Source organism: Schistocerca gregaria, chromosome 8 (genome assembly GCF_023897955.1).
Source record: "Schistocerca gregaria isolate iqSchGreg1 chromosome 8, iqSchGreg1.2, whole genome shotgun sequence".
NCBI classification, from domain to species: Eukaryota; Metazoa; Arthropoda; class Insecta; order Orthoptera; family Acrididae; genus Schistocerca; species Schistocerca gregaria.
The window spans coordinates 114371689-114388094 of record NC_064927.1 but is presented as its reverse complement, the minus strand read 5'-3'; the positions used below and the strand labels follow the sequence as shown (position 1 = coordinate 114388094).

General features: G+C 43.6%; 1 protein-coding gene across 1 annotated transcript in view; it reads left to right on the top strand.

The window, feature by feature from the left end:
* The first annotated feature begins 8041 nt into the window (after positions 1 to 8041).
* Positions 8042 to 16406, top strand: part of LOC126285295 (protein takeout-like) — a 49602-nt gene continuing 41237 nt past the window's right edge. The window contains exon 1 of the mRNA XM_049984585.1: positions 8042 to 8247. Coding sequence (XP_049840542.1) covers positions 8175 to 8247 — 73 coding nt within the window. The 5' untranslated portion in view covers positions 8042 to 8174. The remainder of the gene's footprint in view (positions 8248 to 16406) is intronic.

The following is a 16406-nucleotide window of genomic DNA, read 5'->3' as shown; positions in this document are numbered from 1 at the left end:
AAGCTTCCGAGGCCTGGCCACAACTTCATACCGGACAAACAGCTACCGAAGCACGACTCATGCCCCATCCTCACAGTTTCAATTCTCCCATTACCTGGAAACATCCCCCAGGCTGTGGCTAAGCCATGTCTCCACAATATCCTCTCCTTTAGGAGTGCTAGTTCTGAAAGGTTCGCAGGAGAGCTTCTGTAAAGTTTGGAAGGTGGGAGACGAGGTACTGGCAGAAGTGAAGCTGTGAGGACGGGGCGTGAGTCGACCTTAGGTAGCTCAGTTGGTAGAGCACTTGCCTGCGAAGGGCAATTAAGAAATATATCGCAACATATAAAACATTACTCAAATACAACAGAAAGAGATTTTTGAAGAAAAAAGTGTTAAAAATGGAAGGATTCCAAGGCAGGAGGGAGAAGAAGACAGTGTTAAAATGGTCTTTCTTCTTCTTCTTTTAGTGTTCAACCCTGAGGTTGGTTTGCAGCAGAGCGCCATTCCTCTCTTCTGTCTGCTTTCCTCTTCATTTCCACATATGTGTTACATCCAACGTCATTCATGATCTGTTGCATGTATGATATCCTTGGTCGCCCCCGCCGATTCCTTCCCTCAATAACTCCTTCTGCTATTGTTCCAATGATATTGTTGTGTCGTAGGATGTGCCCTACAAGTTTGTCTCTTCTTGTTTGGATGTGCCTCCACAGAGATCTGGTTTCCTGTACTCTTCTAAGCACCTCTTCATTTGTTACATTGTCTGTCCAGCTGATCTTCATCATCCTTCTATAGCACCACATCTCCAGGGCCTCTAGCCGTCTTCTCTCTGCTCTTCCAACTGTCCAAGTTTCACATCCATATAGGGCCACACTCCAAACGAAACCTTTCATGATGCGTTTCCTTATTTTCAGACTGATGTTGTTGCTGGTGAGTAAGTTCCTTCTCCGATTAAATGCAATTTTGGCCTTTTGTATTCTGGTCGCAATTTCTTTCCGGCTTCTACCATCCCTTGTGATTTTGCTTCCCAGGTAAGTAAATTCCTGTATCACTTCCAGCTCCTCTCTTCCAATTCTAATTCTCGGAGGTTCATATTCTGCTCCTGTACTGCATACCATCACTTTAGTCTTTTTCTTGTTTATTCTCATTCCATACTGATTGTATAGAATTTTTTCCGTTGTTCTGAGGACTTCCTCTAGATCTTCTTCTGTCTCCGTGACTATAGCAATATCATCTGCATAACGTACCATGTCTATCTTCTGCCCATTAATTTTGATCCCCAACTCAGTAGTTTCTCGAACTTGGTCTATAGCTTCCTGGATGTAAGCATTGAATATAAGAGGAGAGAGAGCACATCCTTGTCTTACCCCTTTTCTAATATTTGCTTGTTGTTCCTGGTGACAGTTCCTAATCACTGCCACCTCATTCTTATAGAAACTGAGTATCACGCGGATGTCTTTGTACTTTATTCCAATTTTCCTCAGCACTCTGAACATCTCTTGCCAGATAACGTTATCAAATGCCTTTTCCATGTCTATAAAGGCAATATAAGTTGGTTTATTTTTCTGTAATTGCTTTTCGATAATGAGTCTTAGTGCCAGAATCGCCTCTCTTGTTCCCAATCCCCTTCTGAAACCAAACTGATCTTCACTCAGCATATCCTCCATCTTCTCTTCAATTCTCTTCAGAACTATTTTTATGAGAATTTTTGATGCATGTGATATTAGGCTAAGAGTTCGGTGCTGTTCACATTTTGTAGCTGCTGCCTTCTTTGGTATAGGAACAATGATACATTTCTGGAAGTCTGTCGGTATCTCTCCTGTGTTATAGATGGACCTAATAAGTTTAAGCAGCATCATTTTCATGCCGTCACCAGCATTCTTTATTAGTTCTGCAGGGATGTCATCAATACCCGTTGCTTTGTTGTCCTGTAGTTCTTTTAGAGCTCTGTCAAATTCTTCTTGCAGAATGTCATCTCCCTTGTCATCTTCGTCTACTTCCTCTTCTCTTCCTATTACTTCCTCCGAAAGAGGTGTTCCAGCATACAACTCCTCTATGTATTCTTTCCATCTCTTCAACATGTCTTCACCAAACAGCATTTTCCCCTCTTTATTTTCTATTGTGCCTGAGAGTACTGTTTTACGTTTGTTAAAAAAAATTGATTTGCTGTTCTGTAGGCTAAATCAGTTCTTCCGCTTTGCATATTTTCTTCTACTTTCCTGCACATTTCTCCAAGAAAATTTTCTTTTGCTTTCCTAGCTTCTCTATTAACTAAATTCCTTAGTCTTCTGTATTCAGCTTTTCCTTATTCCTCAGTTGCATTTTTGTATAATCTTCTGTTTTCTATAAGCTCAATAATATCTGCTGTAATCCATTTCCTCTTGTTTTTGGGTTCAGTTCTTCCAACTATCTTTTCTGCTGCTTTGTATATACCAGATTTAATCTGATTCCAGTCTTCATTTACTCCACCATGTTGAAAATTTTTAATTAGGTTAAAATGGTATGAGGAGAGAAAAAGGATACATCTACATCTACATCTACATGACTACTCTGCAATTCACATTTAAGTGCTTGGCAGAGGGTTCATCGAACCACAATCATACTCTCTCTCTACTATTCCACTCCCGAACAGCGAGCGGGAAAAACGAACACCTAAACCTTTCTGTTCGAGCTCTGATTTCTCTTATTTTATTTTGATGATCATTCCTACCTATGTAGGTTGGACTCAACAAAATATTTTCGCATTCGGAAGAGAAAGTTGGTGACTGAAATTTCGTAAAAAGGTCTCGCCGCGACGAAAAACGTCTATGCTGTAATGACTTCCATCCCAACTCGTGTATCATATCTGCCACACTCTCTCCCCTATAACGCGATAATACAAAACGAGCTGCCCTTTTTTGCACCCTTTCGATGTCCTCCGTCAATCCCACCTGGTAAGGATCCCACACCGCGCAGCAATATTCTAACAGAGGACGAACGAGTGTAGTGTAAGCTGTCTCTTTAGTGGACTTGTTGCATCTTCTAAGTGTCCTGCCAATGAAACGCAACCTTTGGCTCGCCTTCCCGACAATATTATCTATGTGGTCCTTCCAACTGAAGTTGTTCGTAATTTTAACACCCAGGTACTTAGTTGATACATAGTAAGTAGATGATAGAATACAGGAGGAAGAAGAAAGAACGTCGGAGGAAGCATTGAACGTGGCGCCTGGTCCTTCCTTAGATGACGGAAAAAGAAGAAGAAATAATACTGACAAAAATAACAATAATGATAGTGGTACACATGAAAGAATTTATTGGTGTACGTATTAGATTGTTTTTTATTTATACTACTTTTGAGAAACTGAAATTTAAGGAGACTGCTTCAGCTGAGAATACTGGGAAATGAGTAAGATCTAGTTGTAAAGAAGGCTGTACAAGGGTAACAAGTTTGTACAGAGACAATGGTAATCATTATTGTTGCTTTTGTAGGTACGCCGCTGTCCTGTGATGATCGACATGTTATTCAGTTTTCTAATATAAGTGGGAGATGATTCCAGATTCGGGTTTCTATTACTGTGAATGACTTCTAGAATGAGGCTGAACGATAGAGTGGGACAGAAAGGTCTTTGCTCTGATGGGAGCCGGTGTTTCTGCCATGTTGTTCAGACAAGACCGCTAAGGTCGAGGAGAGATATGGAGGACAATGTACAGTAGAGAAGTCAGAGCGTATGAAAAACTCATCGCATGTCTGCACACAGACGGGTCAGCTATGCATATGATGGTGCACATGACGAACGAGTCGAATATTACAAATATAACGAACACAACATTCATAACCAGCTCCAGATGATGTGAGCTCTCCTGAGAAAGCGCTTGCATCGCTGTAATCAATAATTGGAAGTATTTGTACAAGTTTGTTTTTCAGGTCAAGACGGACGAGCTGTTTATATTTTTATAGAGCATGGTGGTGCTGTCTTGCACACTGCAGTTACCTGCTCAGTCAAATTTAGATTTTCTGCTGTTGCTCCTAGACTCTTTGCTGAAGGAGAGAAGCTGTTATTTGTCCTATTTAGGGTTAAAATGCAATGGATTCTGGATAATTCGTGCTAATGAGCCTAGACCGACCATCCATTACCGCTTGGGTCCTGGATGGGTTGAACTTTAACCCTATATCCTGCGCCCATATTGACTGTGTATACAATAAATCTGTTCTACCAGGCGCTGCTTGCTTGGGAAAATTGAAACCTGCATGGCGTTGAGAATGTCCCTCCTGAACACGCCAGTTCCAATTTCAGTCGTTAGATCCTGCCCAATATGAGCAGCAATGACGTGGAACAGTCTCCACTGTATGGGCTAAGCCCATGCCGCTGTCCAGTTCTAGTAATGAGTGACAGACGTTTCTCGTCCTTGCACGGGGCACAAATAATCAGTCTGCCACTTTTTTAGATTTATTTTACTGTCATTTCGTCCGTAACACCTTACGGTCATCCTGTTTGGTTACTGGCGACGTTACGTTACCAGTACCATCCTTGTATTTTAAATTACTTATATTAATACATCTAATTAAAAAAATCATAATGGTAAATAAAACTGCACTGAAATTCCATGAATAAAATCACTTTTCGTTTTCAATGCAGTGGTTGCAGCAGGGACTTGCTCATTTTTCTCATCGGATGGTGAAATAATATTCTGTTGAAGCTGGACACGCACTGAGCTCTAGGATGAGGTTTTTCGTCGTAAATTCATATTTGCTGCAAGAGAACAACATATGCTTTAGATTCCATAGTGATTTACAACCACAGTAACGAAAAGGTGTCCAAATCTGATTTTGCAAACCGTGCTGATGGCCTGTTTTGATAAACTGCGATCTTTAAACCAGGTGCTGTTCCGGGTGGTAGGTTGCACCGCCAGGCGGCGCCACCGCAGAACGAGTATTGATTTGCTTCAATGATCGTGTATTAGGCGTAACCTGCAGTTCGTAAAATTCCTTGCCGTTTTTGAGAGCCTCAGTTTTCACATTCTTTTATTCTCCAACATTTAGATGAAAAATTTCGATATACAAATATACAATTACTTTCAGTACATTACAAATGCTCTCACCCCCCATACTCTTCCTCCCCCCCCCCCCCCCCCCTCTTCCTCTCAAACATCCACGTCTCTTGGGGCCACTGTTCTTCGTTCTCTAATTCTACAACCCCCATTGTCAAAAATATGCACTTCCAGACTGGAGACATCGTTTGCAAAATAAGTTTATCGTCCTGCACAAAACAGTTTTTACCTGCTTTTTCAGTATCCCCGGCATATTGCTAGGTTGGCTGCATAATTTCCCAGCAAACGAATGCAACCAATCTTATAAGCATACGCGAAACAGACGCTTGCAATAAATAAATATTGATCAGATGTTATCAAATATAGCTCAACATGTGTTTATTGATTCAGTTATTTCTGTATCATAGACAATCTCGGTGATACAGTGCCTGCAGAAACAAAGTACCTTGACAACATCTGGAGTTCTGAAATACATCCTTGAACTTATTATCAATGTTTCTGAATTTCTTTGCTCATAAAAACTCACTACCAGTGATCTTGTATTCAAATGATATCAACTTTCAGGAATTCTGTCTTACTGTCAGTTTAACTTTTATGTACAAAGCCAGTAACAGAACAGACTGATAAATGTTTTCTATAGTTTGCTGCCAATATATATGCAGCTGAATAGCTAAACCCATTTAAAGAAATTCTGCATCCCACAGCTAGCTACGTGTCCCTCCCTCCCCCCTCTCTTCCTCCCCCCCTCCCCCCCCCTCTCTCTCTCTCTCTCTCTCTATCTCTCTCTCTCTCTCTCTCTCTCTCTCTCTCAGACACACTTTCTTCCTCTGGCTAGTAGACTAAGATGTAGGGTGGGTTGATTGAGATCCAGTCCAATAAATCACTCTCATAATTACAATTGTAGGAATCAGTGTTGTACTGAACAAGAGTAACAGAATATACCAGTAAACCCCGAGTCTTTAAAGAATGGAACTCCCATGTACACAAGAGCTTCAAATGTCTGAGTACTTTAGAAATGAGTAAATGTGTTAGATATTTGAATTTAAGCACGGAAGCGAGAAAGTTATGAAATTATGCCTAAGGTTTGTCAAAAGTCGCTAAGGGCTCCTATTACGAAACACTGGATACGTCCCAGACAGCGCGGCTCCCGTGCGCGGCTGAGAACTTGAGTGTGATGGGAGGCACACTAGGGTAGCCCGTTCAGCTGTGCCGACCACTACCACTGTGTCTGCATTGTCACAGCATCTGCCTGCAACGCAGGAGGCCCATGTTCGAATTCTGATCTGGCATACATTTTCAACTTTTCCCCTTTGATTTAAATTAATGGCTGCTCACAGCCGTGGTTTGCAATTCCTTTTTGTCTTAATAAATTGTAGACTCATGTATAGAAAAAAAAAAACAGAACATCTTGAACGACTAGACGTAGGACTTTCATACTCACAGGACATGTACATTAGTGTGTGCTGCACGAATGATTAGCACTTGAACCGTGTTGGCACGTAGGTTCAAGGTCAACATTGATATCATGACGCAACACGACCTACTAGTAAAATGCGCCTGCGGCTCTCGCTGTTGCTATAAACCGAAAGTAATGGATCAGTGTGCCTTGAGCGGGTTTGCAGAATGCCTTGCAGACACGTGCGCGAACAGTACCATCAAGTCAGTGAGTTTGAAAGAGATTGCATTATTGACATGAGACAATTTAATACATACATTTGAAAAGTTGCTGCTTGTGTGGGATCAAGTGTTCCAGCCCTGCAACGAGCGTGTGCACAATGGTTCACGGAAGATAATAGAATACGACAAGAGGTCGTCCCACCCACCCTCCCCACTCCCGAGAAGATCGATACCTCATCCGAATGGCATTACAGGACAGATCTGCATCCTCCTCGGATCTGCCGCAACACTGACACATTGTAGCACATCATACACTATCAGGGCTGACAGTCCATCGCTGTTTATTATGACATGGGTTAGGTGCGTACCGTCCACTTCTCTGGCTACCTTTGACGTATGTGGAAAACCATACTAGACGGCAATGGTGTATGGAACGACGTGACTGCGATGGGAATGGCATTAGACAGTGTTTTTGGACGAATGCAGGTTCTGTTTGTTTGAAAATAATGGTGAAGGGGGAATGACATCACAGTGACTGCATTCTCACGAAAAATACAGCGCCAACTCCAGTCCTGTTGGTGTGGGGTGCTATTGGGTACAGCCACAAATGACAGTTGGTGCGTGTCCAGCGCACGGTGAGCAGTGAATGACATCCTGCAACGTGTAGCATTACCCTTTATTGCACAACACCCCAGACGGCATTTTTCAGCAAGACAATGCTCCACCACATGTTGCGAACACGTGCCTTCTGGGAGTCACGGGATGTCAGCCTTTCGCCCTGGCCCGCCAAGTCACAAGTCTTGTCGCCAATCGAAAATGTGTGACCCAATGTCAACTGTCAAAGACGATCTTTGCAACCAGATGAATACAATATGCCTTATACACGTTCTTGCCATCACGCATGGAACAGGTTATCAGGGTCCATGACAGACCCTGTGCCTAAGAGGCAAGAGGACACATGCTGAACTGAGGTGACTGAAATGATAATCACTTCTGTGGATCGTGGCAATGTGCATGTCCTGTGAATATGAACGCCCTATCTCTAGTTGTTCGAGGTGTTCTGTTTCTTTTGAACATGAATGTATATTCCTGCAACTGAGATGGACAAAATAAAAAAAAAAGAATTATCAAATTTTCCTCACTATTGTAGAGTTGTGGACCACTCCGAAGCAGCATGCTTCGAATCAGCAAGTCGTTGATTATAGTGATGCCGGTAACGGAGATGGTGGTAGCGGTGGCTGTGTAGTGATGGTGTGGTATAAAGGATATATGGGAATGAGGAAACTAGATGGTGTAGTTGATGGTGTGGTATAAAGGATATGTGGGAATGAGGAAACTAGATGAGGCGAGGAAGACATTTTGAGAGCAGTGGAAGGACAGTGACGCAGGTAAGAAGTGCTCTGTCCTTGGCCCCTTTGAGGTCGCCTGACGTGTGATGGAGGGGTGGGCCGCGGCCAACGCCCAGGTGGGGGCCGGCAGGCCACAGCCGCCTCCGCCGCCGCGGCCGCCGCCCCCGGCCAGCAGAAGCCTCCAGCACGCCGCCGCCAACAGACATGCCGCCCACCGCCGCCTCCGCCGTCGCCGCCGCGTCTCTCCTGCTGCTGGCCGCGGACGCCGCACACCTGCGTGAGTCGCTAGCCGTGCCTACAGGGCCCATGCAGAGAGCCGGAGTGCATAGGCCCCGCCGTGGCCGTCGCGTCTCTGAAGCCCATAGTTTCTACTGCGTTCTAACGTTATAACAAATAACTTGGATGTTAAGGCTTTTCTTACAACTCGTGGCTCGCTGCTCACGAGATGAACGTAGTGGCTATACGAGTCAAAACATCCAAACGAGAAATATTGTAAATAATTTATCGTTCGACACAGACGAATTTCGGACGAAATCAGAGGCAAGCTTTATTTGACGTCAATCAAGGAGCCCGCCCGGTTGGCCGTGCGGTATAACGCACGGCTTTCCGGGCGGAAAGGAGCGCCTGGTCCCCGGCACGAATACGCTCGGCTGATTTGTGTCGAGGTCCGGTGAACTGGCCAGTCTGTGGATGGTTTTTAGGTGGTTTTCCATCTCTCTCGGCGAATGCGGGCTGGTTCCCCTTATTCCGCCTCAGTTACACTATGTCGGCGATTGTTGCGCAAACAAGTTCTCCACGTACGCATACACCACCATTACAAACATAGAGGTTACACTCGTCTGGTGTTCCATGTGGGGGTCCACCGGGGGCCGAAGTGGATTACCGCAGTCGTCGTGGGGTTGTGGACCACTGCGGCTGCGTCGGGAACGGAGCCCCTCTGTCGTTTCCATGTTCCCGGTTAACATACAACACAATACAAAGTCAATCAATGTGGTTTTGGCAGTGGTGGGGATGAACCACGTTCGTCTACATCCACATTTTCATAAGTATTTTGCATTTCACACTTAAGTGCCTGGCAGAGGATTCTGCGAACCACCTCCACACTAGTTCTCTACCGTTCCATTCTCTAACATATTGTGGGATAAACGAAAACTTAAATATTTCTATACGATCTCTAATTTCTTTTACTTTGTTATGATGATCATTTAACCCTATGTACGTTGGCGACAGTAAAATATTTTTGCATTCAGAGGATTAATTTGGTGATACCGATTTCGTGAAAAGATCTCGCCGTAAAGAACACGCCTTAGTTTTAATTATTGTCATCCCGCTTATCTAATCTGTGAAACGCTGCCCCCCTATTTCGAGATAATACAAAAGAACTGTCCCTTTTTGAACTTTTTAGATGTCCTTCATCAATGCTATGTGGTAAGAATCCCATACAGCACAGCAGTATTCTAGCATAGGGTGAACACGGTTAGTGAAAGCATTCTCTTTAGCTGACCTGTTGCATCTCCTAAGAGTTCTGCCAATCAAACTTTGTCTTTGGTTTGCCTTCCCACAACACTATCTATGTGATCGTTCCTATTTAAGTTGTTACTAGTGGTAATTCCTAACTGTTTAGTCGAATTGACAGCCTTTATTTTTGTGATATTGATCGTGTAATTGAAATATAATGGCTTTCTTTTTGTACTCATGTGAATGACCCCACACTTATCCTTACTGAGAGACAATTGCAACTTTTCGCACCATTGAGGTAAGTCATTTTACAATTGGTTTTGATTTTCTGAGAGGAAATCACGTATACAGTCGCAGAGCTGAAGCATACTCCAAAGGGACGCAATCTGACTGGAAGTCTCTTATGAAGAACTGTGTCAAAAGCCTTCTGCAAATCTAGAATATGGAATCAATTTGAGGTCCTCTGTCGATGGCACTTATTACTTCGTGCGGATAAAGAGCTAGTTGTTTTCCACGAGAAACAGAGATTTTCTGAAACCGTGTTGACCTTGCGACAATAGACAGTTACCGTCGAGATAAATTATAATATTCGAACACAGTATATGGATCTCTAATTCAGCCAATGACTGCCATTTCCTTTTTTCAGTACTGATATGGCTTGAACAACTTTCCAGTCTTCTCGTACAGATCTTGTGTCGGGCGAACGATTGTATATGATTGCTAAAGATGAGGATAGTGCATCAGCATACTCTGGAAGAAACCTGATTGGTATTGGCATGTGCTTTTTGACCTGACGAGGGTAGGTTATTTCGTTTTGAAATTCGTGTGATTGTCTCGGACTATCAGTTATTTTCAAAACATTCAGACTGCGTCTCCAGCTCGATTGAAATTTGGATCTTCCCAAAAAGAAAATTTTAGTGACAGGTGCAGTACAGTGCCTTGGAAAAACACATAGGAATGATGTAAGACATGGGAAGAGTGGACTGATGATGATTTTCAGTAAATTAAAACGCGTGCTGTCTTAATATGACTTTATATAGACGCAAAAGACAGCAAAATCCCCATATTATTTGTGAAAGCAACGACTGCGGAAGAGACTACTGAAAAACAAAAAAACATGTACCGTCAAATAGCTCGGGGAAAAAAGAAACGATCTTTTGACACACAACCAGTACACACTAAGGAAATACCATCCTTGTGATACACATCTACTTATTTATTCACACGAAGTAACAAGCGTTATCGGCAGAGGCTCAACATTGATTCCACATATCTACTAGATTTCTAGAGGTAACTCCACACCACTGGTCACAAGCGACTTCTAATCAAATCGCGTACATGAAGAAGATCTTTTGAGCTGTAGGACTGCATTCGTCATTTTCTCTCAGGAAGTTGCCAGTTATCAGTCCTGTTCTTGAATACTGCAGCGCAGTCTGAGGTCCTCTCCAGGCAGGATTGACGGATGACGTAGAAGATATACAAGGGCATTTCGTTTTGTACTGTCACGTAACCGGTGAGAGACTGTCACGAATCTGATAAGCTAGCTGGGAAAGTAAAACTTAAAACAAAAGCGTTTTCCATTGCAGGGAGATCTTTTAACGAAATTTCAATTACCAACTTTCTCTGCCAATAGGCAAAATAGTTTGATGAGTGCCGCTTAGATACGAAGAACTGAATATCGCTATATAAAAAGAGAAATGAAAGCTCGTGCGGAAAGATTTAACTTCTAATTTTTTCCGTGTGTTAATCGAGAGGGGGACAGTAGAGGAATAGTCCGAAAGTGGTTCTCTGCAAAAGCCCCTACTTCATCTATGCTTCTCTCTCTCTCTCTCTCTCTCTCTCTCTCTCTCTCTCTCTCTCTCTGTCTCTCTCTCTCTCTTTCTCTCCCCTAGGAGCAGGCCTAGAAGACCCAACAATACCGACCGACAGCCGTGTCATCCTCAATCTATCACTGGGTGCGGATATGGAAGGTCATGTGGTCAGCACACTGTTCTCCCGGCCGTTGTCGCTTTTCGTTACCGAAGCCGAATCAAGTCGCTCCTCAGTTGCCCTAGCGAGGCCGAGTGAACCCCACTTGCCAACAGCGCTCGGCAGACCTGGACGGTTACCCATCAAAGTACTAGCCACGACCAACAGCGCTCAAATTCGGGAAGCACTGTTACCACTGCGGCAGGGCCGTTGGTGCTTCATCTAACCTTCACTCTACAAATTACTGTCAACTGCAAGGGGGTAGGTTACACGAATATGTCAGCGCGAATACGAAATAGTGTAGCGCATTCGTAAGTCCCTCATCCAAGGTTCCATGAAAATTTCTAAAAAAATTTGTCTCGCTCGGTACGCTATACTTCTGACGGTCGTCTGCTGAAATCACACTTCGTAATCCACATTCTACTGACTAAGGCGGCAGCCATGACGATATATTAATACGAGTATTATTAATACATACCTACGTCACGTATGTATTAATTAATACATACCTACGTCACCCTCCCCCCCATGAACCATGGACCTTGCCGTTGGTGGGGAGGCTTGCGTGCCTCAGCGATACAGATGGCCGTACCGTAGGTGCAACCACAACGGAGGGGTATCTGTTGAGAGGCCAGACAAACGTGTGGTTCCTGAAGAGGGGCAGCAGCCTTTTCAGTAGTTGCAGGGGCAACAGTCTGGATGATTGACTGATCTGGCCTTGCAACATTAACCAAAACGGCCTTGCTGTGCTGGTACTGCGAACGGCTGAAAGCAAGGGGAAACTACAGCCGTAATTTTTCCCGAGGACATGCAGCTTTACTGTATGATTAAATGATGATGGCATCCTCTTGGGTAAAATATTCCGGAGGTAAAATAGTCCCCCATTCGGATCTCCGGGCGGGGACTACTCAGGAGGATGTCGTTATCAGGAGAAAGAAAACTGGCGTTCTACGGATCAGAGCGTGGAATGTCAGATCCCTTAATCGGGCAGGTAGGTTAGAAAATTTAAAAAGGGAAATGGATAGGTTAAAGTTAGATATAGTGGGAATTAGTGAAGTTCGGTGGCAGGAGGAACAAGACTTCTGGTCAGGTGACTACAGGATTATAAACACAAAATCAAATAGGGGTAATGCAGGAGTAGGTTTAATAATGAATAGGAAAATAGGAATGCGGGTAAGCTACTACAAACAGCATAGTGAACACATTATTGTGGCCAAGATAGATACGAAGCCCACACCTACTACAGTAGTACAAGTTTATATGCCAACTAGCTCTGCAGATGATGAAGAAATTGAAGAAATGTACGATGAAATAAAAGAAATTGTTCAGATAGTGAAGGGAGACGAAAATTTAATAGTAATTGGTGACTGGAATTCGGCAGTAGGAAAAGGGAGAGAAGGAAACATAGTAGGTGAATATGGATTGGGGCTAAGAAATGAAAGAGGAAGCCGCCTAGTAGAATTTTGCACAGAGCACAACTTAATCATAGCTAACACTTGGTTTAAGAATCATGAAAGAAGGTTGTATACGTGGAAGAACCCTGGAGATACTAAAAGGTATCAAATAGATTATATAATGGTAAGACAGAGATTTAGGAACCAGGTTTTAAGTTGTAAGACATTTCCAGGGGCAGATGTGGACTCGGACCACAATCTATTGGTTATGACCTGTAGATTAAAACTGAAGAAACTGCAAAAATGTGGGAAATTAAGGAGATGGGACCTGGATAAACTGAAAGAACCAGAGGTTTACAGAGTTTCAGGGAGAGCATAAGGGAACAATTGACAGGAATTGGGGAAAGAAATACAGTAGAAGAAGAATGGGTAGCTCTGAGGGATGAAGTAGTGAAGGCAGCAGAGGATAAAGTAGGTACAAAGACGAGGGCTGCTAGAAATCCTTGGGTAACAGAAGAAATATTGAATTTAATTGATGAAAGGAGAAAATATAAAAATGCAGTAAATGAAGCAGGCAAAAAGGAATGCAGACGTCTCAAAAATGAGATCGACAGGAAGTGCAAAATGGCTAAGCAGGGATGGCTAGAGGACAAATGTAAGGATATAGAAGCTTATCTCACTAGGGGTAAGATAGATACTGCCTACAGGAAAATTAGAGAGACCTTTGGAGAGAAGAGAACCACGTGTATGAATATCAAGAGCTCAGTTGGCAACCCAGTTCTAAGCAAAGAAGGAAAGGCAGAAAGGTGGAAGGAGTATATAGAAGGTTTATACAAGGGTGATGTACTTGAGGACAATATTATGGAAATAGAAGAGGATGTAGATGAAGACAAAATGGGAGATACGATACTGCGTGAAGAGTTTGACAGAGCACTGAAAGACCTGAGTCGAAACAAGGCCCCCGGAGTAGACAACATTCCATTAGAACTACTGACGGCCTTGGGAGAGCCAGTCATGACAAAACTCTACCAGCTGGTGAGCAAGATGTATGAGACAGGCGAAATACCCTCAGACTTCAAGAAGAATATAATAATTCCAATCCCAAAGAAAGCAGGTGCTGACAGATGTGAAAATTACCGAACTATCAGTTTAATAAGTCACAGCTGCAAAATACTAACGCGAATTCTTTACAGACGAATGGAAAAACTGGTAGATGCGGACCTCGGGGAGGATCAGTTTGGATTCCGTCGAAATGTTGGAACACGTGAGGCAGTACTGACCTTACGACTTATCTTAGAAGAAAGATTAAGAAAAGGCAAACCTACGTTTCTAGCATTTGTAGACTTAGAGAAAGCTTTTGACAATGTTGACTGGAATACTCTCTTTCAAATTCTAAAGGTGGCAGGGGTAAAATACAGGGAGCGAAAGGCTATTTACAATTTGTACAGAAACCAGATGGCAGTCATAAAAGTCGAGGGGCATGAAAGGGAAGCAGTGGTTGGGAAAGGAGTGAGACAGGGTTGTAGCCTCTCCCCGATGTTATTCAATCTGTATATTGAGCATGCAGTAAAGGAAACAAAAGAAAAATTTGGAGTAGGTATTAAAATTCATGGAGACGAAGTAAAAACTTTGAGGTTCGCCGATGACATTGTAATTCTGTCAGAGACGGCAAAGGACTTGGAAGAGCAGTTGAACGGAATGGACAGTGTCTTGAAAGGAGGATATAAGATGAACATCAACAAAAGCAAAACGAGGATAATGGAATGTAGTCAAATTAAATCGGGTGATGCTGAGGGAATTAGATTAGGAAATGAGACACTTGAAGTAGTAAAGGAGTTTTGCTATTTAGGAAGTAAAATAACTGATGATGGTCGAAGTAGAGAGGATATAAAATGTAGACTGGCAATGGCAAGGAAAGCGTTTCTGAAGAAGAGAAATTTGTTAACATCGAATATAGATTTATGTATCAGGAAGTCGTTTCTGAAAGTATTTGTTTGGAGTGTTGCCATGTATGGAAGTGAAACATGGACGATAACTAGTTTGGACAAGAAGAGAATAGAAGCTTTCGAAATGTGGTGCTACAGAAGAATACTGAAGATAAGGTGGATAGATCACGTAACTAATGAGGAGGTATTGAATAGGATTGGGGAGAAGAGAAGTTTGTGGCACAACTTGACTAGAAGAAGGGATCGGTTGGTAGGACATGTTTTGAGGCATCAAGGGATCACAAATTTAGCGTTGGAGGGCAGCGTGGAGGGTAAAAATCGTAGAGGGAGACCGAGAGATGAGTACACTAAGCAGATTCAGAAGGATGTAGGTTGCAGTAGGTACTGGGAGATGAAGCAGCTTGCACAGGATAGAGTAGCATGGAGAGCTGCATCAAACCAGTCTTTGGACTGAAGACAACAACAACAACAACACCTACGTCACAGTTTTCTGTGACAATTACACAAACTGATGTTTTGAAATTTTCTGCTGAATATTTCCTCAAAGTTGGGAAAACAAATAAAATCGTGTTACTAGCCGTCTTCACATATTGCACATTGTTAGGTGTAGCTCATATAGCTAATTTACCAAATGTACATCAACTGTCCATTGTTATGCTTGATGATGAACTTAGACTGAATAAACAGCGAATCTGTAGTAAGTGTTAAAACTTGTCCTCTTCCGTTATTTTGTCGGGAGTGTAAGCGAAAAAAGTATTGAAATGGTTTGAAGCTATGAATAAAGACTGTTGACACTCCCTTGTACTCTTTTTTTTTTCATGAACACACCCCACGCCTCTGAACGGTACAATGGAGCAAGTGAGTCAAGGCAGATCATTATAAACAATAAAATCTGGACAGTCAATAATAGGCAACTACAGAAAAGAAGATTAATGGGTCATAAAAACAGAACAGGATGAACCAGTCGTTCTCTAATACACTCCTGGAAATGGAAAAAAGAACACATTGACACCGGTGTGTCAGACCCACCATACTTGCTCCGGACACTGCGAGAGGGCTGTACAAGCAATGATCACACGCACGGCACAGCGGACACACCAGGAACCGCGGTGTTGGCCGTCGAATTGCGCTAGCTGCCCAGCATTTGTGCACCACCGCCGGCAGTGTCAGCCAGTTTGCCGTGGCATACGGATCTCCATCGCAGTCTTTAACACTGGTAGCATGCCGCGACAGCGTGGACGTGAACCGTATGTGCAGTTGACGGACTTTGAGCGACGGCGTATAGTGGGCATGCGGGAGGCCGGGTGGACGTACCGCCGAATTGCTCAACACGTGGGGCGTGAGGTCTCCACAGTACATCGATGTTGTCGCCAGTGGTCGGCGGAAGGTGCACGTGCCCGTCGACCTGGGACCGGACCGCAGCTACGCACGGATGGACGCCAAGACCGTAGGATCCTACGCAGTGCCGTAGGGGACTGCACCGCCACTTCCCAGCAAATTAGGGACACTGTTGCTCCTGGGGTATCGGCGAGGACCATTCGCAACCGTCTCCATGAAGCTGGGCTACGGTCCCGCACACCGTTAGGCCGTCTTCCGCTCACTCCCCAACATCGTGCAGCCCGCCTCCAGTGGTGTCGCGACAGGCGTGAATGGAGGGACGAATGGAGACG